This window comes from Salvelinus alpinus, chromosome 26, assembly GCF_045679555.1.
Source record: "Salvelinus alpinus chromosome 26, SLU_Salpinus.1, whole genome shotgun sequence".
Classification (NCBI taxonomy): Eukaryota; Metazoa; Chordata; class Actinopteri; order Salmoniformes; family Salmonidae; genus Salvelinus; species Salvelinus alpinus.
In genome coordinates this window covers 8,944,292-8,970,402 of record NC_092111.1, presented here as the reverse complement: position 1 = coordinate 8,970,402, position 26,111 = coordinate 8,944,292, and the positions used below count along the sequence as shown (strand labels likewise).

Below are 26,111 nucleotides of genomic sequence, written 5' to 3'. Positions count from 1 at the left end.
GTCAAGGTATTGGAATGGCCATCACAAAGCCCTGACCTCAATCCTATAGAACATTTGTGGGCTGAACTGAAAAAGCGTGTGCGAGCAAGGAGGCCGAACAAACCTGACTCAGTTACACCAGCTGTCAGGAGGATTGGGCCAAAATTCACCCAACTTATTGTGGGAAGCTTGTGGAAGGCTACCCGAAACGTTTGACCCAAGTTAAACAATTTAAAGGCAATGCTACCAAATACTAATTGAGTGTATGTAGACATCTGACCCACTGGGAATGTGATGAAAGAAATAAAAGCTGAATTAAATCATGCTCTCTACTATTATTCTGACATTTCACATTCTTAAAATAAAATGGTGATCCTAACTGACCTAAGATAGGGAATTTTTACTAGAATTAAATGTCAGGAACTGTGAAAATCTGAGTTTAAATGTATTTGGCGAAGGTGTATGTAAACTTCCGACTTCAACTGTACAGTGTATACACTACATGACCAAAAGTATGTGGATGCTCATCAAACATCTCAATCCAAAATCATGGGCATTAATATGGAGTTGGTCTCCCCGTTTGCTGCTTTAACAGCCTCCACTCTTCTGGGAAGGCTTTCCACTCGATGTTGGAACATTGCTGCAGGGATTTGCTGCCATTCAGCCACAAGAGCATTAGTGAGGTCGGTCACTGATGTTGGGCCTGATTAGGCCTGGCTCGCAGTCGGCGTTCCAATTCATCCCAAAGGTGTTCAATGGGGTTGAGGTCAGGGCTCTGCAGGCCAGTCAAGTTCTTCCACACCGAACTCAAAAAAACATTTCTGAATTAACCTCGCTTTGTATACGGGGGCATTGTCATGCTGAAACAGGAAGGGGACATCCCCAAACTGTTGCCACAAAGTTGGAAGCAGAGAATTGTTTAGAATGTCATTGTACGCTGTAGCGTTAAGATTTCCCTTCACTGGAACTAAGGGGCCTAGCCCGAATCATGAGAAACAGCCCCAGACCATTATTCCTCATCCACCAAACTTTACAGTTGGTACTATGCATTCGAGCAGATAGCATTCTCCTGGCATCCGGCAAATCCAGATTCGTCCTGTCGGACTGCCATATGGTGAAGCGTGATTCACCACTCTTGAGAATGTGCTTCCTCTGCTCCAGAGTCCAGTGGCGGCGAGCTTTACACCAATCCAGCCGACGCTTGGCATTGCTGATGATGATCTTAGGCCTGACCTGCGGCTGCTCGGTCATAGAAACCCATTCCATGAAGCTCCCGACGAACAGTTATTGTGCTGAGTTGTTTCCTGAGGCAGTTTGGAACTCGATGGTGAGTGTTGCAACCGAGGACAGACGATTTTTACATGCTACACACTTCAGCACTCGGCAGTCCCGTTCTGTGAGCTTGTGTGGTCTACCTCTTCGCGGCTGAGCCGTTGTTGCTCCTAGAAGTTTCCACTTCACAATAACAGCACTTACAGTTGACCGGGACAGCTCTAGCAGGGCAGAAATTTGACGAACTGACTTGTTGGAAAGGTGGCATTCTGTGACGGTGCCACGTTGAAAGTCACTGAGCTCTTCAGTAAGGCCATTCTACTGCCAATGTTTGTCTATGGAGATTGCATGCTCGTGTGCTTGATTTCATACACCTGTCAGCAACAGATATGGCTGATATAGCTGAATCCACTAATTTGAAGGGGTGTCCACATACTTTTGATATATAGTGTATATACCATTGCCTACAGTAGGCTACATAATAACATTTCCGGTGGGACAATGTCTCACCTAATGATACAGATGAAGCCATAGCCTGCTCACAGTGATGGCCGATGCGCTCATCGTGGCAATAGCCTATCTCATGATGAGCTACTTTGAAAAACAGTGCTGGTGTTCGCAAAAGAAATGGGAGTTGTTGAGAAACATGTGTTTCTATCGGTTGTACTGACAGATTAGACTTTTCAGAAGTACGCATTTGCTTTCCAAACGGTACGTTTTTCCCACAATTGTATATTGATATCTTCAAAAGGCAAAACGACAACCGCAAACAACCATAGAAATATAATCCATAGACGGCATTTCAAGTCTGGACTGGCATCCATTGCTAGAGTACCCATTAGTTTAACAGTCAAAGGGTAAGAAGTTATAAAACCTTTCTATGGATTATATGTCTATGGCCACAACGCAACAAGCTGTATATTTGGCACGCATGCTGGCCAAATAGCAGCATTCCCGATTGTAGGCATACCGGTAACTGCCAAAATAAAGGAAACACTTGAGTAAACGAGAGATACAAAGTATATGTTATGGTGTGGGGGTGCATTTTCCTGGCATGGTTTAGGTCCACTTGTATAATTTATGCCAAGGCGCATTGAAGCTGTTCTGACAGCTCTTGGTGGCCCAACACCATTTTCATTAAGACACTTTATGTTGGTGTTTCCTTTATTTTGGCAGATACCTGCATGTGAGTGTGATAAAAAATAAACCCACAATACTTTTTTATTAACTATTGATTCTCTGTGGCAAAATGATGCTCTCTGGTGTGGTGTGATAAAACTATTCAATATTACAAGAAATAATGCAATTTTATTTGTGTTTTTTTTTGCATCATAAAAAAATATATATACTAATACTGAACAAAAATATAAACGCAAAGTGCAACAATTTCAACGACTTAACTGAGTTATAGTTCATATAAGGAAATCAGTCAATTGAAATCAATTCATTAGGCCCTAATCTATAGTATTTCACATGACTGGGCAGGGGCACAGCCATGGGTGGGCCTGGAAGGGCATAGACCCACCCACTGGGGAGCCAGGCCCAGCCAATCCAAATTAGTTTTTCCCCACAAAAGGGCTTCATTACAAACAGAAATACTCCTCAGTTTCATCAGCTGTCCGGGTGGCTGGTCTCAGATGATCCCACAGGTGAAGAAGTTGGATGTGGAGGTCCTGGGCTGGCGTGGCAACAAAAAAAACGTTGGAGGTGGCTTATGATAGTGAAATGAACATTCAATTCTCTGGCAACACCTCTGGTGAAGATTCCTACAGTCAGCATGCCAATTGCACGCTCCCTCAAAACTTCAGTGGCATTGTGTTGTGTGACAAACTGCACATTTTAGAGTGGCCTTTTATTGTCCCCAACACAAGGTGCACCTGTGTAATGATCATGCTGTTTAATCAGCTTCTTGATATTACACACCTTTCAGGTGGATGGATTATCTTGGCAAAGGAGAAATGCTCAATAACAGGGATGTAAACAAATGTGTCCATAAAATTTGAGAGAAATAAGCTTTTTGTGCATATGGAAAATTTCCAGGATCTTTTATTTCAGTTCGTTTATATTTCTGTTCTGTATACATATATACAGTTGAAGTCGGAAGTTTACATACACCATAGCCAAATACATTTAAACTCAGTTTTTCACAATTCCTGACATTTAATCCTAGTAAAAATTCCCTGTTTTAGGAATTATGAATGTGTAATGTCAGAATAATAGTAAAGAGAATTATTTATTTCAGCTTTTATTTATTTCATCACATTCCCAGTGGGTCAGAAGTTTACATACACTCAATTCGTATTTGGTAGCATTGCCTTTAAATTGTTTAACTTGGGTCAAATGTTTCAGGTAGCCTTCCACAATCTTCCTATAATAAATTGGGTGAATTTTGACCCATTCCTCCTGACAGAGCTGGTGTAACTGAGTCAGGTTTGTAGGCCTCCTTGCTCGCACACGCTTTTTCAGTTCGGCCCACAAATTTTCTATAGGATTGAGGTCAGGGCTTTGTGATGGCTACTCCAATACCTTGACTTTGTTGTCCTTAAGCCATTTTGCCACAACTTTGAAAGTATGCTTGGGGTCATTGTCCATTTGAAAGACCCATTTGCGACCAAGATTTAACTTCCTGACTGATGTCTTGAGATGTTGCTTCAATATATCCACATAATTTTCCCTCCTCATGATGCCATCTATTTTGTGAAGTTCACTAGTCCCTCCTGCAGCAATGCACCCCCACAACATGATGCTGCCACCCCCGTGCTTCACGGTTGGGATGGTGTTCTTCGGCTTGCAAGCCTCCTCCTTTCTCCTCCCAACATAACGATGGTCATTATGGCCAAACAGTTCTATTTTTGTTTCATCAGACCAGAGGACATTTCTCCAAAAAGTTCAATCTTTGTCCCCATGTGCAGATGCAAACCGTAGTCTGGCTTTTTGATGGCGGTTTTAGAGCAGTGGCTTCTTCCTTGCTGAGCAGCCTTTCAGGTTATGTCAATATAGGACTCATTTTACTGTGGATACAGATACTTTTGTACCGGTTTCCTCCAGCATCTTCACAAGGTCCTTTGCTGTTGTTCTGGAATTGATTTGCACTTTTGGCACCAAAGTACGTTCATCTCTAGGAGACAGAACACGTCTCCTTCCTGAGCGGTATGACGCCTGTGTGGTCATATGGTGTTTATACTTGCGTACTATTGTTTGTACAGATGGTACCTTCAGGCATTTGGAAATTGCTCCCAAGGATGAACCAGACTTGTGGAGGTCTACCATTTGGCTTATCTCTTTTGATTTTCTCATGGTGTCAAGCAAAGAGGCACTGCGTTTGAAGGTAGTCCTTGAAATACATCCACAGGTACACCTCCAATTGACTCAAATTATGTCAATTAGTCTATCAGAAGCTTCTAAAGCCATGACATAATTTTCTGGAATTTTCCAAGCTGTTTAAAGGCACAGTCAACTTAGTGTATGTAAACTTCTGACCCACTGGAATTGTGATACAGTGAATTCTAAGTGAAATAATCTGTCTGTAAACAATTGTTGGAAAAATTACTTGTGTCATGCACAAAGTAGATGTCCTAACCGACTTGCCAAAACTAGAGTTTGTTAACAAGAAATGTGTGGAGTGGTTGAAAAAGGAGTTTTAATGATTTCCAACCTAAGTGTATGTAAACTTCAACTGTAAAACATATATAATTGTTTGCTTCCTCTTGGTCCCCCTAAGGTGCTGGGCCCAGGGGCTTCAGCCCTGGTAAGCCCCCGCATGAATCCGGCCCTGCCTTCCCCAATGCAATGCTTTTAAATCCATAGACAGGTAATGTGCAAGTGCACACTTTGGGAGAAGTGTGAAGAATTGAGGCATCACTGTGCTATGGAAACAGACATTTATAGCCATCTTGGCCTTGGATCAGAATGGCCTCCTCACTCACACACCTTCTTGTCGCTGAGGCCAGACACAGTGTCGATGTACTCCTCCTGGATCATGAAGGCTGCCAGGTTGGCCGTGTAGGAGGCCAGGAAGATGACAGCAAAGAAGGCCCACACCAGCACCATGATCTTACTGGTGGTTCCTCTGGGGTTCTCCACAGGCACTGAGTTATTGAAGACCAGAGCCCACAGCAGCCAGATAGACTTCCCTATGGTGAATTTAGAGCCCCCTGTCTCTGGATAGAGAGAGGTCGGGGGGAAGAGATAGGGGGGAGTGGGAGAGAGAGAGAGAGAGAGAGAGAGAGAGAGAGAGAGAGAGAGAGAGAGAGAGAGAGAGAGAGAGAGAGAGAGAGAGAGAGAGAGAGAGAGAGAGAGAGAGAGAGAGAGAGAGAAATGGACATTGAATGGAAAATAAACATCCCCAGGGTACTACTCACACTGGTATGTAAACTCATCACGACTACTTCAATTGCTTCAATGGTGATAACCTGAAATAATAATGACCATACTGTAATAAATGACTTACTCTTTGCACTTTGCAGGCTGCGGTTGTAGCCGACGGGACTGAAGAACTCGAAAATAAAGACTGTGACAGCGACCACGGAGAGGCACATGACGAACATCATCACCCACACAGCTGGGCTGTATGGCTCTGAAACATCACATCAGAAAGACAAGGGTTCTGTTCCAAGGTTCTCGCTAGCTTGCTACTTGCTATTGACACTCCCCAAATGGTACCCTACAATTCCCTATATATAGTGGGGTCCGAAATGATCGACACCCTTGATAAAGATAATGATTGTATAAAATAAATCATTAGAACAGCTATATTGTTTGCTCCCAAAAATTGGGTAATTATATTATTTTATACTAATAAAACTGCTTAGAGAAAAATATTTTGTTAGTAATACCTTTTTTCTCAAAAAGGTAGGGGGCAAAATTATTGACACCCCTAAATATTCTTATAAATAAAGTAGTCAAAGGTTTGCTAAAGATACTTATAAATGAAGTAGTCAAGGGTTACTAAACCTTTGACTACTTTATTTAAAAGAATATTTAGGTGTGTCAATAATTTTGCCCCCTACCTTTTTGAGGAAAAAAAATATTACTTGTTAAACAAAATCTCTTTCTCTGAGCAGTATTAATATAAAAGAATATACTTTCAACATTTTTCTACATTTGATCCCATATTCTACATTGGGTCCCATATTCCTAGCACGCAATGACTACACAAAGCTTGTGACTCTACGAACTTGTTGGAGACATTTGCATTTTGGTTTTGTTTCAGATTGTTTTGTGCCCAATAGAAATGAATTGTAAATATTGTAATGTGTCATTTTGGATTAAATTTATTGTAAATAAGAATAGAATATGTTCCTAAAACCTTCTACGTTAATGTGGATAATCCTAAATGAATCGTGAATAATGATGAGTGAGAAAGTTACAGCGGGTCAAAGAACGTACCAGTAAGACATGCTAACTTCCCACCATTACCAACAACAGGGGAGGTTAGCGTTTCTTGGGTGTATGATCTTTGACCCGCTGTAACTTTCTCACTCATCATTATTTACGATTCATGAAGGATTATCCCTAATCATGGTAGCATCCACATTAATGTAGAAGTGTTTAGAAACCTATTATATTCTTATTTACAATAAAAGTGACTCCAAAATGACACAATAATCATCTGAAATACAACCGAAACGAACTGTAAATGCATCCAACAAGTTTGTAGAGCTTGACGCAGTCCTTGCATGCTAGGATTATGGGACCAAATACTAAACTTTTGACTACTTTATTTATAAGAACCTTTAGGGGTGTCAATATTTTTTTGAAATACAATATAGCTCAGTATTTCAATTATTTATTTTATACAATCATTATCGCTCATATTTATCAAGGGTGTCAATAATTTGGGACCCCACTGTAGTGCACTACTTTTTGGTAGAGCCCATTTAGCCCTCTGCAAAAGTAGTACACTACATAGGTAACAGGGTGCCATTGGGACACACCCAATGTATTGGACACGCATTAGATGGTTGCTCGACCTCATCCCTTTAATAAGGCTTGTAAATGGACAAAGTTTCGATCCAAGAGTGGATGCACATTGTGCATTTACTAGCCTTATTAAATATATAAGTGTATGTGGTGGAGCATTTGTGTATGTTAGTTTTTACATGGCCCAGCAACCCTCTAACAAGTGATGTGTGTTTAACTATACAGACAGATTACAGGCATGCATTCTAAGTGGTATGCTAGCATTGACATTGGAACATAGCCAAGGAGGGAATTCTACAAAAAAAGCCATTCTCAAACCACTACACTCGTGCCATCGAATCCCCGAGCCGACAAGGTAAAAAATCTGTCGTTCTGCCCCTGAACAAGGCAGTTAACCCACTGTTCCTAGGTCGTCAATGAAAATAAGAATTTGTTCTTAACTGACTTGCCTAAAATATATATATTTTTAAAATAGGTAAAGATAGGAGGCATTTAAATGGATTGTTTTGTGGTAACACGATGTTGATTGGATACCTGTGACGTAACTCATTATGCACGTGTTATTACAAAGTAATGAAGCAATTGCTCTGTAATTGCATAGTAATGAAATGAAGACGTTTTTGTTATTACACAAGAGGAATCAGGAATGGTCTTTAAATCATTTTTGGAGGTTCATATTCTGTCTGACCTTAGTCATAGAGGAGTAACCTACAATATCAAAAATACTAAGGTCAAAACAAGATGGTTGAGAATAATGGTTGAAGGTCTCAAGAAAACAGCCTTACAAAAAGAGTCAGGCTTGAAGAGCCAAGATTTTCTTGGCAAGCGATTACTCTGGGCTCTGGCCAGCTAATACACACTAAGAGCAAACCAATGACCCTTAGGTTACCATCAAATCAGTGACCCTTGATTCAGACTAAATGGCCTTGGGGTAAAAAAACTTCTGGGTGGCCATTGGATACAGAACATGTCCAGACTGTCTACTAAATCTTAGTTGACAGACAGATATAAGTCGGACATGACTCATTCAGGGGGGAAAACTACATCCAGTCTGTGTTGTTTGAGTGTCTGAAACTAAGACTAGATCCAGCCTGTGTTGTTTGAGTGTCTGAAACTAAGACTACATCCAGTCTGTATTGTTTGAGTGTCTGAAACTAAGACTACATCCAGTCTGTATTGTTTGAGTGTCTGAAACTAAGACTACATCCAGTCTGTGTTGTTTGAGTGTCTGAAACTAAGACTACATCCAGTCTGTGCTGTTTGAGTGTCTGAAACTAAGACTACATCCAGTCTGTATTGTTTGAGTGTCTGAAACTAAGACTACATCCAGTCTGTGTTGTTTGAGTGTCTGAAACTAAGACTATTTCCAGTCTGTGTGGTTTGAGTGTCTGAAACTAAGACTACATCCAGCCTGTGTTGTTTGAGTGTCTGAAACTAAGACTATTTCCAGTCTGTGTGGTTTGAGTGTCTGAAACTAAGACTACATCCAGCCTGTGTTGTTTGAGTGTCTGAAACTAAGACTACATCCAGCCTGTGTTGTTTGAGTGTCTGAAACTAAGACTACATCCAGTCTGTGCTGTTTGAGTGTCTGAAACTAAGACTACATCCAGTCTGTGTTGTTTGAGTGTCTGAAACTAAGACTACATCCAGTCTGTGTTGTTTGAGTGTCTGGAACTAAGACTACATCCAGCCTGTGTTGTTTGAGTTCATATCTGAACTAGCTTGTTTTACGTACAGCACAGCCGTCTCCTATGGCCAGATTGCTGTGTACTACAGAGTCATATCTGATGAGCTGCCATTACCTCGGTGCATTTCACACTGTATAATCTAAGATATGGCTGCAGATTTAAACGTACCATCACGTCTCAATCGACAGCTGTAGGATTAAAATGTCTGCCTTGTTTGCAGACTGAGTCTCTCTACATGGTTGGGCAAAGACCAGAATTACGCTAAGGCGATTTGAAATGTAGAGGCGTTACCTTAGAGACATATTTTACTCTGAAATATTTTCACCATTCATTACCGAGGAGCGACATAGCCCATTAGAATACTGAATGGGTTTATGGATTTTATTTGAGAAGCCTGTGAAACTTTGCTTGACAACTTTGATACTAAACCAAGAAAGAGAAATCAAGGTTTTCCTTGTTGATGGGGGATAATGTTGGTTGGGTTGTCAGGTGTTGTGTTACCATAGACCCTTCATAGCCCATCATAAGCCCTTCACAGCCCATCATAGGCCCTTCATAGCCCCTTCATAGCACATCATATGCCCTTCATAAGCTCTTAGTCTGCCCTGCTCACCAAGGAAGGCCGACGGCGAGACGGTGCCGTTGCTACGGGAGACCATGACGCTGATGCCCGTCTCCACGAAGGGCACGGAGAACTCCACAGCCTCCGACCTCTCCTTGTTGACGGTCAGGGAGCCAATGGCCATGTCGGCCCGTTTATAAACCACCTGGTGGGCGGGAGGGGAACTGCAGTTAGGAACAGAAAAAAAACGGGCCCATTCACGTTCACAGGCACTCACTTCCAGCTGTCTCAGTTGTAAAATGGTTACGTTAACGAGATTCGAGAGCGAGTTGAGCGACTGAGGAGCCTCGCGGCGAGAGAAAAGGGACACCGGCACCTGGTAGAAGGAGCCTAGCACCCGGAGGCTGTGTAAGCACGACAACACACCCGTAGCCGTGCTGGTATATAACATCCCCTTCTCTGTTAACCACCCGTATTAATCCCGGCCCTCAGAGGGGGATTGGCTTCCCTGGAAATAACGAGGCATCTGCCCAAGACTCCAAGCCAAACACTCCAGTTACTCTTCTATGGGAATACTAATCTATTTGACAGTTCTTAGTCTCATTCTGTCTCCACATTTACTTTTGGGGGATTTCGAGGAGGAATTGCATGGCACCCCTTGAATACGTTTTTGAATACAAAAAGAGAAAGAGAAGAATAAATGCATGACCCCTGACCTCCCCGACCATGCCATTCCACTGCCCATCACTCCCCCTCTTCCCGTGTCTGCCATTGGTCACCAGGTAGAGGTCATAGGAGAAGCCCACTATTTTGGCCAATCGCTTGAGGACGTCAATGCAGAAGCCTTTGCAGCAGTGCTTCGACGATTTCTCATCCACCGGCACACTGTGGTTACAGAGAGAGAGGGGGAGGGAAGGAGAGAAAGACAGGGAGGGAGAGGGTAGAGACAGGAGGCAGAGGAGAGGGAGAAACAGAAGGGAGACACAGAAGGGCAAGGAGGAATGTATGAATTATTAGCGAGAGCTGTAGTAGCTGGATCAATACTGCCTGTAGTTGGACTGCTCAGTTTTAGAGAGGGGAGGCACATCAGGACAGACAGGAGAGGAGAAGGAGGACTGCATTAAAACAGGATTAAATGCAATTTTTCTGTGTGGGTTACCCTCAGCAGGGGACAAGGAGATTTAACAGGACGTACGTGAACTCTTTCCAAGCATGTAGCTTTACAACAGGGAAGTCGACCTGAAAAAGCCTGATGGTAGATCAAAAAGCTACATTTATCTGGGCAAACATCAATGCGTGGTCCCTCCCTGTATGCCCACTATGATAACCCATCAGTCAGTGCAGGTTTCAAGGTTCTATTGGAATGTTCAAAGTAGGCTAATTAAATGGGCCAATCTCCCTGAGCAAATCAAACTGATGGAACCTTCAGCAGGCCTTGTTACCAGGCATCAGAGACAGACTGGGAACACACAACACACTCATCAGAGCTTTAGAGACCAGGGCAGACTGTGAAACACTGAGTGAGAGTTTATAGAAGAGGACAAGAGAGAATATACAACAGCATGTCAACAAGAAAAACGGGCAAGGCACGTGTTTACTGGTTAGACTAAGCCGCATCCAAAAAAAGTTACTTTAAGGGGAAACTTCAATCAAAAGTTCACATTTGAGGTTTTGTTTGGAACTTTTTAATATTTAAGATAATATTTTCATGAGTGTACAAAACATTAGGAACGCCTTCCTGTTATTGAGTTGCACCACCTTTTGCCCTCAGAACAGCCTCGATTCGTCGGGGCATGGACTCTACAAGACGTCGAAAGCGTTACACAGGGATGCTGGCCCATGTCGTCCAATGTTTCCCACAGTTGTGTCATGTTGGCTAGACGTCCTTTGGGTGGTGGACCATTCTTGATACACATGGGAAACTGTTGAGCATGAAAAAACCAGCAGTGTTGCAGTTCTTGACACACTTAACCCGGTGCGCCTGGCACCTACTACCATACCCTGTTCAAAGGCAGTTCAATCTTTTTTCTTGCCCATTCACCCTCTGAATGACACACACAATCCATGTCTGAATTCTCTCAAGGTTTTAAAATCTTTCTTTAACTCCCCTTCATCTACACTGACTGAAGTGGATTTAACAAGTGACATCAATAAGGGATCATAGCTTTCACTTGGTCAGTCTATGTCATGGAAAGAGCAGTTGTTCCTAAGGTTTTGTACGCTCACTGTATAAAGACATTTTTAAGCTCAAAGGCTATATTATTTATTTACCACAATTCAGATGCTAAATCTTTACAAATTCTCTCCAATTATTTTCCCTGAATGCCTCGAGGAGAGGGAATGTAACCCTGTGACATCATACTTTTAGGAGTTATGTCCTTTTTAGTTAGTGTGGAGTAAAGCACTGTATATGAAACACACTCTCAATAAACTATATGAATAATGAGGATCAACATGGCCGACCACGATTTTTGAATGAAATTCCCCTTTACACTTATGATAGTTACAACATTTAAACTACGTCGGTTACATGTTGGTCATGGTTAAAACATCTGCATGGTTAGACCATGGTCTGTCATGCTTAAACATCTGCATGGTTAGACCACGGTCAGTCATGGTAAAACATCCGCCCCAGTAGCAGGCCTTACTTGGTGGTGTTGAGCGGTAGTCTGCAGGGCACCGAGTCCCGGATGCAGGAGTTGGTGCCTGGGTCGGCTGGCTCCACAATGACAAAGGGCCTCTCCTCCAGGGTGACCACCTTGAGGTGCTGGGTGTCGTCCAGCGGCTTGAGGAAGGAGCCGTAGCGTGAAAAGGGCTGGATGATGAGATCCAGAACACCGTTCTGCCACGTGCCAACCTGCAGGAGATCGTTCAGAGACACTTAGGAAGTATACGGAGCGCGAGGTGGAAAAGGGAAACCATTGTGCGACGCAGTGTGTCTCTTTTGTTCACCGCGCCGCTTTGTGGTAAGTGTGACATGTGCTAAACACTTTGAGAGTGTTCCAGTGTCTCAGCGGTCAAGCTAATATAGGAGACTGCATACCGGGGGAAAGAAAAAGCAGAAGCGATCGCGACCTGTGTTGAAGTGATTCACAAATTAATTCAAGTAAGTCACTGTTTTCTGAAGCACCAATCCATCAGTTCTCCTTTGGGGTCACTTGGAAGTTGTCTGGCTCGAATATGACTAGCTATGTAATAGTGCGTGTACATGTCGACCATGGAATGGCCTGCATTTTTATGTTATTATCTTCATATTTTGAATGGTGGTTATGTTATAGTATAGGGAACAGTAAGTTACAGTACTATGGAGACTATGAACGCACTGTAAATCATAAGTGGTCTGACTTTTCCATCATAAGAAACTGGTCAGAAACTGGTCCCAGAGCTCAATCATCCACTGCTTGTTCACTCCCCCTCTCCTGATCTGAGCCCAGAGCCCTCAGTAAATATACTCAGAGGAGATGGGAAATGAACTGAAGGAGCACTGCCGCAGGGACCATGTTATCATTCAGCTGCAACTGGGTCAGATTAGCCCACCTTGACACTGACAGTATGGAGGCAGTGGTGTAAAGTACTTAAGTAAAAAATACTTTAAAGTACTACTTAAGACGTTTTTGGGGGTGTCTATACTTTACTTTATTATTTATATGTTTGACAACTTTTAATTTTACTTCACTACACGCCTAAAGAAAAGAATGTACTTTTTACTCCATACATTTTCCCTGACACACAAAAGCACTAGTTCAATGTGGAATGTTTAGCAGGACAGGAAAATGATCCAATTCACACACTTGAACATCCCTGGTCATCCCTACTGATGATCTGGTGGAATCACTAAACACACATGCTTGGTTTGTAAAGGATGTCTGAGTGTTGGAGTGTGCCCCTGGCTATCCGTAAATAAATAAAAAAACAAGAGCATCTTGCCATCTGGTTTGCTTAATATAAGACATTTGAAATGATTCATATTTTAACTTTTGATATTTAAGTATATTTTAGCAATTACATTTATTTTTGATACTCATGTATATTTAAAACCAAATACTTTTGGACTTTTACTCAAGTAGTATTTTAATGGATGACATTCACCTTTACTTGAGTCATTTTCCACGAAGATATCTTTACTTCTACTCAAGTATGACGTTTGGGTACTTTTTCTACCGCCGTATAGAGGCGTGTTGGATATATCACGATGCTGAACGAATTCTGGTGGTTGTGAATGGATATCAATGGAATCGCTAGGCCTTGAGGCAACGACGTGGGTAAACATACAGAATAGTGAAAGGTTAGTTGAAAACAGCAGGAATGGAGTGAACGGAGAGCTGAGGCAAGAGCATTAGACGTCGAGTTAGCCTGTTAACGAAAGCTAACAAGGTTTACAAAACGTGAAGGAGGGGTATGTAGGCACATCCGATGGACTGTCATAGTGCGGTTAGCGTGGTTAGCAAGGTGAGGGGAGAGTGTGTGTGTGTGTGTGTGTGTGTGTGTGTGTGTGTGTGTGTGTGTGTGTGTGTGTGTGTGTGTGTGTGTGTGTGTGTGTGTGTGTGTGTGTGTGTGTGTGTGTGTGTGTGTGTGTGTGTGTGTGTGTGTGTGTGTGTGTGTGTGTGTGGATGTGTTAGCAAGACTTGATGGGGTGTGAGATGGTGGTTAGCCAGGTTAGCGAGCGTGTCAGCTAATTAGAGGCTAGCGCGCTAACTCACTGACCTCCTCCCAGCCTTTCCCCTCGGTGTAGGAAATCACATCCAGCACTGGATTGGACAGGTAGCCGTCACTGTTGAACGAGTAGTCCCGGCCACTCAGCGTAATGTTACTGAAGAACCTGGAAGACAGGGAATGGAGTGAGAGAATGGCAGACAGAAAGAGAGAAATAGAAAGAGGGAAACAGAGAGAAATAGAGGGGCACACTAGACAACTTTCAGCACAGACAGACAGACAGACAGACAGACAGACAGACAGACAGACAGACAGACAGACAGACAGACAGACAGACAGACAGACAGACAGACAGACAGACAGACAAAGAAACTGAGAAACAGACAAACGGAAAAACAAAGAAACGGAGAAGCAAGCTTCATGTTTTAGCTGGAAGTGACAGTGAAGGCAATGAGAGTGGCAGAGAGAGAGAGAGAGAGAGAGCACACAGCCATGCAATCTCCATAGACAAACATTGGCATTCAAATGGCCTTACTGAAGACCTCAGTGACTTTCAATGTGGCACCGTCATAGGATGCCACCTTTCCAACAAGTCAGTTCATCAAATTCCTGCACTGCTAGAGCTGCCCAGATCAACTATAAGTGCTCTTATTGTGAAGTGGAAACGTCTAGGACAAACAACAGCTAAGCCGCAAAGTGGTAGGCCACATAAGCTCACAGAACGGGAACGCCGAGTGCTGAATCGTGTAGCGCATAAAAATCATCTGTCCTCGGTTGCAACACTCACCACCGAGTTCCAAACTGCCTCTGGAAGCAAAGTCAGCACAATAACTGTTCGTTGGGAGCTTCATGAAATGGGTTTTCATGGCCGAGCAGCCGCACACAAGCATAAGATCACCATGCGCAATGCCAAGCGTCGGCGAGAGTGGTGTAAAGCTCGCCGCCATTGGACTCTGGAGCAGTGGAGACGCGTTCTCTGAAGTGGTGAATCATACTTCACCATCTGCCAGTCCGACGGATGAATCTAGGTTTGGCGGACGCCAGGAGAACACTACCAGCCCAAATGCATAGTGCCAACTGTAAAGTTTGGTGGAGGAGGAATAATGGTCTGGGGCTGTTTTTCATGGTTCGGGCTAGGCCCCTTAGTTCCAGTGAAGGGAAATCTAAACACTACAGCATACAATGACATTCTAGATGATTCTATGCTTCCAACTTTGTGGCAACAGTTTGGAGAAGGCCCTTTCCAGTTTCAGCATGACAATGCCCCCGTGCACAAAGCAAGGTCCATACAGAAATGTTTTTTCGAGTTCAGTGTGGAAGAACTTGACTGGCCTGCAGAGCCCTGACCTCAACCCCATTGAACACCTTTGGAATGAATTGGAACACCGACTGCGAACCAGGCCTAATCGCCCAACATCAGTGCCCGACCTCACTAATGTTCTTGTTGCTTAATGGAACGAAGTCCCTGTAGTAATGTTCCAACATCTAGTGGAAAGCCTTCCCAGAAGAGTGGAGGCTGTAATAGAACCAAAGGGGGGGACCAACTCCATACTAATGCCCATGATTTTGGAATGAAATGTTCGATGAGCAGGTGTCCACATACTTTTGGCCATGTCATTTATCTTCCATGTGTTCTTCAGCTGCAAGCTTTGTACTTGAAAGATACAACAAATGGAAGGGGGAGAGTGGCAGGGTGGCAGGGTGAGAGACAACAGGACGCAGGTGGGCTGTTAGGCACTACACTAGAGAGCTCTCTATGTCCCAAGCTGCTTGTTATTGTGTTCCAGCCGAGTACAGTTACAGGCAGCTACGTGACATGAAATGTAAATAAATCAATGACTTGATGAACAAAACATGTGAACTTACCTCTCAAGAGAGGGCTTTAGAGTAACCAGAGTTCTACAAAAGCCAGGTAGTTTCTGCATATCACATGGATAATGTGCAGTGTGTGTGAGTGTTTGAGACTTGCAAAGTCTGCGGTATGCAGAGAGGTAGGGTAGGCAGGCTATTTTCCATAATCTCCAACGCATCTGTAGCTCTTTGATATCGAGAGTGCTAATGGCTTCCTAGCCCCACTCTTGATAATCAGGGGTAAAAGCTATAAAGCAAACCACACTAGCTGTTGGCTTTCATGTGGAATATTTTGCTGTTAGGGGTAGTCTGTCTGTTGCAGAGTCTGAGATGCTTCTGTGTCACCATGACAACACTGCACCTAAAAGCACCATTCACAGAGGACGCCGCCAGTCAGATAGAATGTTAAAAACCCAACACCGGTTTTGTTTTTCTCTCCTGTCCTTCGAAAGGCATTTGGGATTTGTCGGCAGCGTTTTCTTGTTCTCATGATGCAGCAATTGTTGATTGAAGATGCCCTCATTTCATTTCCCACTTCCCTATTTATTTTGGCCATTATTTATACGAGGCTGTCACATAAAAAGCCTACTACACAATATGAGATTTTTTTATTTACGTCTCAAACACTGCCCTCTCGTTGACTTCGCAAGAGAAATGAGCTGAACTATGATTTATAATTGATGGGTTTTTCGATATCATACAGTCGGAGGAATTATACGCATTCTGGCGCATGGTCAGACTGGCTGGAGCCCTATGGCATGGCTTTGGGCTATGTTGGTTTTCATATCCATCCTGTTGCTACTGTACATACAACGGGCAATGATGGCATGCAAAGTAATGCAATGCAATGCAAATGAGCTAGAGGGCCTTATACAGTATGTATGGAAGAGCTGTGTGAAGAAGTCATAAAGGGTTTCATTACTTTTTTATGACACCCACACCCATACCCTATTACACACAATCACGGTCACAAGCGATTCGTCAAAGCAAGCCCATGAAGAGAGCACTGACCCAAGCATAGAGAAATGAAAGTAGGAAACGCCCTTGGTCTCTATTCTACATTCAAATGATCCTTTTATGGTTTGGAAAAAAGAGATACCCAAAAAATCTGCTGACCAATATGGAACTATTCATCCCACCGTATGGTAGTTGCTTTTCTTATTTGATGAAAAAAGACAATGTTAGCATTCACTTCAACTCTGCAATGCCACTGATCGCTCTTGGTGAGTGCCATGTTGTCATGGCGACACACAGTCATTGACATTACATGTGTTTCCTCTGATGCCGATCATTGTGAGGTGAACAAACAACCAGAAGCTACGGACTATTTGAATGTAGATTTGTCTCCCGTGCCGGAACAAAGACAACTCATAATGGCTAATGCATTCAGACAGAGAGAGAAGGAGTCAGGGATAGAGAGAGCGAGAGGATAGGCAGAGAGAGCGAGAGAGAGAGAGAGAGAGAGAGAGAGAGAGAGAGAGAGAGAGAGAGAGAGAGAGAGAGAGAGAGAGAGAGAGAGAGAGAGAGAGAGAGAGAGAGAGAGAGAGAGAAAGAAAGAAAGAAGGGATGGAGGGTTTTGGGGGGGGTGACTAGCTGTTTAAACATCAGACAACATTCAGTCGGGTTTTAATGTACTCTCTTTTGAGCTACATTAGTATGTGCCCTCTTTATTAGATTCTCCCATGCCTTACTGATGCCAGCTTCTTCATTAGAAGGAAACTGGACGGGCCTAGTGGTGGGGGGGGGGGGGGGCTGTTCGTGGCCGTGTGTAACTGCCTCCGATATTTCTACCCTGCATTACACCACCATAACCAATTATCCAATTTACATGTAAAACGATGCCGCATCAGATCCCTTTTAGAGTCGGGCCAAGGGAGGAGAGAGAGGGGGGGGAGGAAGAGAAGAGAGAGGGATGAGACGGAGTGATGGGAAAAAGAGAGAGAGCCAGGGAGAAAGAGAGGAGAGAGAGGGCTGCGAACTGACAATAGATGGGAGAGCGTGGGAGGGAAGGAGCGAGGATGGGATGGAGGGGTGAGAGAATGAGATTAGATTGAGGATGAAATTGAATGGCGGAATAAAAACAAAGCATAACGAGCATAGCGGTGGGAGAGACAGGAGGGGGGAGGGGTGCAGGGATGAGAGAGGAGCAGAGAGGTACAGAAGGGGATGCAGGAAAAATAATTGTGAGATAAAGAGGGGAGAGTGGTGGGAGGTAGATAATTGTAGTATTACCCTGACTGGTCAAAGAAATGCATTAAAGAGACCCATTATAGCTGATACATTAACAATGAATGAACAGTAAGTGGATTTTTTTTTAATGTATTATTTAAGTCTTTGGTTACACTTTATATGGATAGTCAGACTGGATTTAAAATGGATTCAATGGAGATTTATTTGTTGTAATAATGTCAGATTTTTGGTAATAATGTCAAAGTGGAATTATGTTTTTAGACTTTTTAGCAAATGAATTCAAAATGAAAAGCTTAAATGTCTTGTGGATAAGTATCCAACCCCTTTGTTATGGTAAGCCTAAACAAGTCACACAATAAGATAAGTTGTTAACAAGTCACACAATAAGTTGCACTCTGTGTGCAATAATAGTGTTTAACACGATTTTTTAATGATTGACTACCTTGACACCACACATTCAATTATCTGTAAGGTCCCTCAGTTGAGCAGTGAATTTCAAACACAGATTCAACCGCAAAGACCAGCGATGTCTTCCAATGCCTCGCAAAGAAGACCACCTATTGGTAGATGGATAAAATTTTTAATAAAAAGCAGACATTGAATATCCCTTTGAGCATCGTGAAGTTATTAATTACACTTTGGATGGTGTATCAATACACCCAGTCACTACAAAGATACAGGCGTCCTTCCTAACTCAGTTGTCGGAGAGGAAGGAAACCGCTCGGGGATTTCACCATGACGCCCATGGTGACTTTAAAACAGTTACAGAGTTTTGTTAGAGTTTAATGGCTGTGATAGGAGAAAACTGAGGATGGATCAACAACATTGTAGTTACTCTACAATACTAACCTAATTCACTGAGTGAAAAGAAGGACGCCTGTACAGAATAAAAATGTTCCTAAACATGCCTTCTGTTTACAACAAGGCACTAAAGTAATACTGCAAAATAATGTGGCAAAGCAATTCACTTTTTGTCCTGAATACAAAAGTGTTATGTTTGGGGCAAATGAAATACAACACATAACACACGGTACCACTCTCCCTATTTTCAATTATAGTGGTGGCTGCATCGTGCAATGATATGCTTGTAATCACTAAGGACTGGGCAGTTTTTCAGGATAACAAATTAACGGACTGGAGCTAAGCACAGGCAAACCTGGTTCAGTCTGCTTTCCACCAGACACTGGGAGATGAATTCACATTTCAGCAGGACAATAACCTAAAACACAAGGCCAAATCTACAATGTAGTTGACAGTGAATGTTCTTGAGTGGCTGAGTTACAGTTTTGACTTAAATCTGCTTGGAAATATACAGCAAGACCTAAAAATGATTGTCTAGCAATGATCAACAACCAATTTGACAGAGCATGAAGAATTTTGAAAAGAATAATGGTTAAATGTTGCACATCCAAGGTGTGAAAGCTCTTAGAGACTTACCCAGAAAGACTCACAGCTGTAACCGCTGCCAAAGGTGCTTCTACAAAGAAGTGACTCAGGGGTTTTAATAATTATGTAAATGAGATATTTCGGTATTTCATTTTCAATAAATTGGCCAACATTTCTAAAAACATGTTTTCACTTTGTTTTTATGGAGTAGGTTGTGTAGAAAATGTGGAATAAGGAAAGGGGTATGAATAATTTCTGAAGAGACTGTATCAGTCTCTTTTCTTTTCTTTCTTTCTTTATTAAATTTTATCCCCTTTTCTCCCCAATTTCGTGGTATCCAATTGTTAGTAATTACTATCTTGTCGCATCGCTACAACTCCCGTATGGGCTCGGGAGAGACGAAGGTCGAAAGCCATGCGTCCTCCGAAACACAACCCAACCAAGCCGCATTGCTTCTTAACACAGCGCGCCTCCAACCCGGAAGCCAGCCGCACCAATGCGTCGGAGGAAACACCGTGCACCTGGCTCCCTTGGTTAGCGCGCACTGCGCCCGGCCCGCCACAGGAGTCGCTGGTGCGCGATGAGACAAGGAAATTCCTACCGGCCAAACCCTCCCTAACCCGGACGACGCTAGGCTAATTGTGCGTCGCCCCACGGACCTCCCGGTCGTGGCCGGCTGCGACAGAGCCTGGGCGCGAACCTAGGCTCTGTCCAGGCTCTACCCAGGCTAACTGCATCGCAGTTAGCGCTGCGATGCGGTGCCCTAGACCACTGCGCCACCCGGGAGGCGCATCAGTCTCTTTTCAACTAACAACCTACTAACCCTAACCCTAACCCTAACCCTAACCCTGACCCTGACCCTGACCCTGACCCTAACCCTAAACTTAATCCTAGCCCAGTGGTCACCAACCGGTCCCAATCGACTGGTCATCTCCAAGGAATTCCTAGTCGATCACCAAACATTTCTGTAAAAAACCCAATGATAAAGCCTTGCGTTCTTCAATTTTCTATTTGTTTTGCGCTATTGGTGGTAGGTGCACTTGATTCAGCAGCCCTAGCGCCGGGAAGGCAAAGTGTTCCCATTTTGAACCATTTCATGAGTTTGAAGGTAGAACTCCGCCTACCCGGCAAGCGCAAAGAGCAAATCAAGTGCACCTACAGGCCTACCGCTGGCCAATCAGATAGCTCAGATCACCGTGTCTGCACAATTTCCTCGAGCCATAGACTGTAAAAAGAAGAATACAGCAAGAGCTGCTGTTTTGATGAGTAATTTCATGTTTAAGTTATTCAGCACTGTCAACACTTTTACAAGCCACAAAATGCACGTTCTCCCTACTTCCACTTACGCTACAACCAGCACTGCAGCTGCAATTAACGAGTATATCAATGTGTTCCGACTTTCCCTGGTCATAGGAGTAACAACATGTATTGGTGCATGAGGCAAAAATAATGCAGTGCGACTTACGTTTTGCCATCAGCTATGTCCCCTTTTCTCCGACTGACTATCAAAATCAGGCCATCAGTCCAGTAAAAAATTAAGAAGCTAATTATTATGCTGTGCCTCACAAGTAATACAACAAATTATCATATGATCATATACCATTCTTTTTTAAATATAATTTCAAAATGGTCTGAGAAGAACAACAATGGCAGGGCATTTCAGGCAGAGCCAATATGCAGTGATAATGTATTGGGCCTATAGCTTACTGCACAAACCTCATTGCTACAGAACTGGGTTAAAAAAAATTGGGGGGTGTATTTTATCCCCTTTATCTCCGCAATTACAATCTTGTCTCACTGCTGAAACTCCCCAACGGGCTTGGGAGAGGCGAAGGTCGAGTCATGCCTCCTCCGAAACATAACCCACCAAACCGCACCTCTTAATTCAACACAGGAACATGGCGCATTACTTTATTCTGACACATACTCTATATGGACGAACACGGACATACAGCATGTACACATGGCTCATGTATCTTTCAGCCAAGTGTACTGAATGAATGACATGAGAGGGACTTGGAGGAGTCAACTATGAGACACGGCTGACAGGCAGCAAAAGACAGACAGAGGGAGATACAGAGACTTCTCATACACAAACGGGAACCAGTCATGGAGAGAGAGAGACAATGAGAGAGGGACAGAGAGATAGCGAGAGAGGGGTTGAGGTGTTCTAGCTGTTGATGGGGAGAGAGAGGCAGACAAGGGGGAGAAACAGAGAGAGAGGGGGGGGGGCAGAGACCGACAGCGAGAGAACCACAGACGACAGAGTAAGGCAGACAGAGAGAGAGGGGAAAAGATAGAAAGAGAGAGGGGGGAGAAAGAGAAGAGAGAGAAGGAAAGGCATAGACACACTGAGGATAGAGAGAAGCAGATGGACAGAAAGAGGCAGGCAGAGAAATAGAGAGAAGGAGATGGCGAGAGAGAGAGAGAGAGAGAGAGAGAGAGAGAGAGAGAGAGAGAGAGAGAGAGAGAGAGAGAGAGAGAGAGAGAGAGAGAGAAGCAGCCAGCAAGTGACACTCCTCTGCCACAGAGGAGAAGTTCTGAAGGAGAAGTTCTGAAGGAGAAGATCTGAAGGAACACATCCGCTGTCCTCACCTGATCCTGTCTGGCACCCTCTGCGTCTGGTTGCCATCTGTCTGGCAGTTGCCTGCAAAGTAGTGTGGCCCTCGGGCCCAGCCGTACTCCTTCCTCAGAGCCATGGCTCCGTGGGTCAGCACAGACACCCCTTTGGCGATCCTCCGGCGGGGCTCGTCTCTCCAGCCCTGCGGCCGCACTGCGAACAGGGCCTTGGGGAGGCCCTCCAGGCCAAGGCCGGATAGGGCTGGCCCCACGGCGAACCACATGTGGGAGTGTCCGGCCTGACCCGAGGCCCAGGCCGCCTTGAAGATCAGCGCCGCCTCCTCCTGGGAGCAGTAGAGGAGACGCACCTGGAAAGAGCGGGGGAGGAGGAAGAGGGGGAGAGAGCGAGTGGTTAAGTGGGAGTCTTTTTGTACCGAACTGGGTCAAATGATGTCAGTCACACTGTGGCAGTTTTAGGGATGCTGACCCCATTCACTGCCTTCTTCGAAATAATCTCAACTCAGACCATTTCCCATTCAGGCTGCAGCAGTGGACAGTGTTTGGCGTGAAATGTTATATCGTTACATCATTTCTGTTTCTTTTTGTCCATTCTCCTATTTCTTATTTACATACACTATATATACAAAAGTATGTGGACACCCCTTCAAATTAGTGGATTCTGCTATTTCAGCCACACCCATTCCTGACAGGTATATAAAATTGAGCACACAGCCATGCTCACTACCGAGTTCCAAACTGCCTCTGGAAGCAACTCAGTACAAGAACTGTTCGTCGGGAGCTTCATGAAATGGGTTTCCATGGCCGAGCAGCCACACACAAGGATAAGATCACCATTCGCAATGCCAAGTGTCGGCTGGATTGGTGTAAAGCTTGCCGCCATTGGTCTCTGGAGCAGTAGAAACGCGTTCTCTGGAGTGATGAATCACACTTCACCATCTGGCAGTCCGACGGACGAATCTGGGTTTGGCGGATACCAGGAGAACACTACCCGCCCCAATGCATTGTGCCAACTGTAAAGTTTGGTGGAGGAGGAATAATGGTCTGGGGCTGTTTTTCATGGTTCGGGCTAGGCCCCTTAGTTCCAGTGAAGGGAAATCTTAACGCATACAATGACATTCCAGACGATTCTGTGCTTCCAACTTTGTGGCAACAGTTTGGGGAAGGCCATTTCCAGTTTCAGCATGACATTGCCCCTGTGCACAAAGCGAGGCCCATTCAGAAATGGTTGGTCGAGATCAGTGTGGAAGAACTTGACTGGCTTGCACAGAGCCCTGACCTCAACCCCATCGAACACCTTTGGAATGAATTGGAACGGCGACTGCGAGCCAGGCCTAATCGCCCAACATCAGTGCCCGACCTCACTAATGCTCTTGTGGCTGAATGGAGGCCACTAATGCTCTTGTGGCTGAATGGAGGCCACTAATGCTCTTGTGGCTGAATGGCAGCAACGTTCCAACATCTAGTGGAAAGCCTTCCCAGAAGAGTGGAGGCTGTTATAGCAGCAATGGGGGAACCAACTCCATCAACTTAATGTTCATGATTTTGGAATGAGATGTTCGACGAGCAGGTGTCCACATACTGTTGGTCATGTAGTGTACGTCAAAAACACCATCTACAGCTGGATTTCAATTACATGTGTTACAGTTGTTGTTTTTTTTCTTTTATGTTCTGAGGTTGGACTTTAGCACGTACTGCACGTTAGCACGTAGGGCACACCGATTGGTGTCACCTCGTTAGCCAGTATGTTTTACACCTGTGCTGGTTACCGTCTCATTAGTGGGAAGGTGTTTCACCTGTGCTGGCCCAGGTGCTATTTAAGAGTGGTTAGCCCAGTGTTCCTGTGGTCTCGAGAGATGTGGAGGGTTAACACCTTTAGTTGGCTCACCCTATTGCTAGAAAAACAATCCTTTATCTGATCTTCCCTGTTTTTGTTTTGCTCCACTTTTATGCTTGGCTTCCTGACTTTAAGTCTGGTGTGAGTTTTGTTTGCCTCTAAGTGGGCAAATTTAGTGGGAGCTCATGGTGAGTGTCTTTTAGGTTGCAGTTGTTGTTGCTAGATAACTTTCAGTGGACACCCTCATGAGTGTCTTTTGGAACCCCTCCTAAATCCCCACCTGGGTTGGTTGTTGTCAGTGACTCTTTGTTAGTTCCCCATTTTGAGCAACAATTTTTGGTTTTCTTGCTGGGTAATTTAACAAAATGGGGGCTCATCCAGAATCTTGTTTCCCATGAGTATGGTAGTCGCTCTAATCACCTACTCTGAAGCTCTGCTGTGTTCAGAATAGCCTTTTGTGGTAGAGTTTCTGTCACTGCCATCCACCCTGAGGGGTTATAAGAATGGTATAATCAGTTTGAAAGTTGCACAAACACACCGGCTTATGAAACTAAAGCTATGGACTTGAAGTTGGAAGTATTTGTGGAAAACCCTATGAAATACTAGATAAATGCACAAAAGTGAATCTGTTCATCATTGCAAAGCATTATGCCAAAGTGGCATCTGGCGATCCAAAAGCAGTAGTCAAAGAGTTGATTGGTACTGCTTTGGTGGAGGAGGAAATCTTTCCGGAGAGGGAGGTTGATGAAAAGGGTCCTACGGGTGGCATCCCGTAGATGTGCAACTAAGAGAGCTAGAACTAAAGGCAAAGTTGGAGCAACAAAAATTAGAGCGTGAACAACAGACATTAGAGCTTGAACAACAGACATTCGAGCGTGCACAACAGACATTTGAGCGTGCACAACAGACATTCGAGCGTGCACAACAGACATTCGAGCGTGCACAACAGACATTCGAGCATGAACAACAGACATTAGAGCTTGAACGACAGAAAGTAGTGCTTGAGCACAAAGAAAGAGAACATGCAGGCAGACTAGAGCAAGAACAAGAAGAACGTGTGCATGCCATTTGATTAAGAGAGATGGATCTGCGCTCCCAATCCAGTCAGGCCATCCTGCACCCTCAACAGAGTTTAATCTTGGTCGGAACAGCCGGCTTGTACCGCCTTTCAACGAAAAGGAGGTGGATGTATATTTGACTCTGTTTGAGCGGATTGCCACATCCCTAAAATGGCTGTGAGATATTTGGTCACTGCTCCTTCAAAGTGTTCTTGTGGGAGAAGCTCAGAAAGTGTACGCCGCTTCATCTCTTAACCAGAGTTCAGATTATGACACTGTTAAAGCTGCTATCCTTCAGGCTTACGAGTTGGTCCCAGAAGCATACAGACGACAGTTCCATACACTTTATACTGCCCTGAGAAAGGACACAGTGTCTCTGTGTCCTAAGTTGAAACAGAAAAATGAGAGGGAGAAAAATACATTTCTACTTGTGAGAGCACTGCAGCCCGTTAAGTCTCTAGTTGGGACTGGTGTCTCCTAAACAGGATTTTGTATCAGGTGTGTATGAACCTTTTGTTTCAGAAACGGTCGTGTCTCTGCAGAGTGGCGATGCTGTTAAGCAGCCGGTGAAGATACTGCGAGACACTGGGGCGGCCCAGTCCTTCATTTTTAAAGGGTTGTTTTGACATTGTCTGGCACTTCGGCAACTGGTTACAGTGTGTTAGTACAAGGTTTGGAGATGTGTTGCGTGGAAGCGCCTTTGTATAATGTGGAACTCGAGTCTGATCTTCATTCGGGTTCCGTCGTCACTGGAGTGAGGCCTAGCATACCGGTGAAGGGGGTCTCTTTCATTTTGGGAAACGATTTGGCTGGAGGGAAAGTCGTGCCAAATCCTGTCGTTTGTAAGGAACCCAGAGTAGAAGAACCTGATGGGTTATCAGAAAAGTACCATAGAGTTGTCACGATCGTTGTAATGATGAGACCAAGGCGCAGCGTGCATAGAGTTCCACATCATTTTAATAAAGAGAAACGCACTAAACAAAACAACAACAACCAACCAACCAAACGAACCGTGAGGCTACTGGAGTGCACAAAGGCAACTTACTGTAGACAAGATCCCACAACTAACAATGGGGAAAATGGCTACCTAAATATGATCCCCAATCAGAGACAACGATAAACAGCTGCCTCTGATT

At 44.1% G+C, this 26,111-nt stretch overlaps 1 protein-coding gene across 1 annotated transcript in view; it reads right to left on the bottom strand.

Annotated features, from left to right (window-relative positions):
* Positions 1 to 26,111, bottom strand: part of LOC139554594 (glutamate receptor ionotropic, NMDA 2D-like) — a 76,160-nt gene that overhangs the window by 12,090 nt on the left and 37,959 nt on the right. The window contains exons 4-10 of the mRNA XM_071367518.1: positions 22,099 to 22,430; positions 14,128 to 14,242; positions 12,072 to 12,280; positions 10,140 to 10,308; positions 9,475 to 9,628; positions 5,702 to 5,827; positions 5,182 to 5,411 (exon numbers count right to left, since the gene is read on the bottom strand). Of these exons, the coding sequence (XP_071223619.1) occupies positions 5,182 to 5,411; positions 5,702 to 5,827; positions 9,475 to 9,628; positions 10,140 to 10,308; positions 12,072 to 12,280; positions 14,128 to 14,242; positions 22,099 to 22,430 (1,335 nt within the window). The remainder of the gene's footprint in view (positions 1 to 5,181; positions 5,412 to 5,701; positions 5,828 to 9,474; positions 9,629 to 10,139; positions 10,309 to 12,071; positions 12,281 to 14,127; positions 14,243 to 22,098; positions 22,431 to 26,111) is intronic.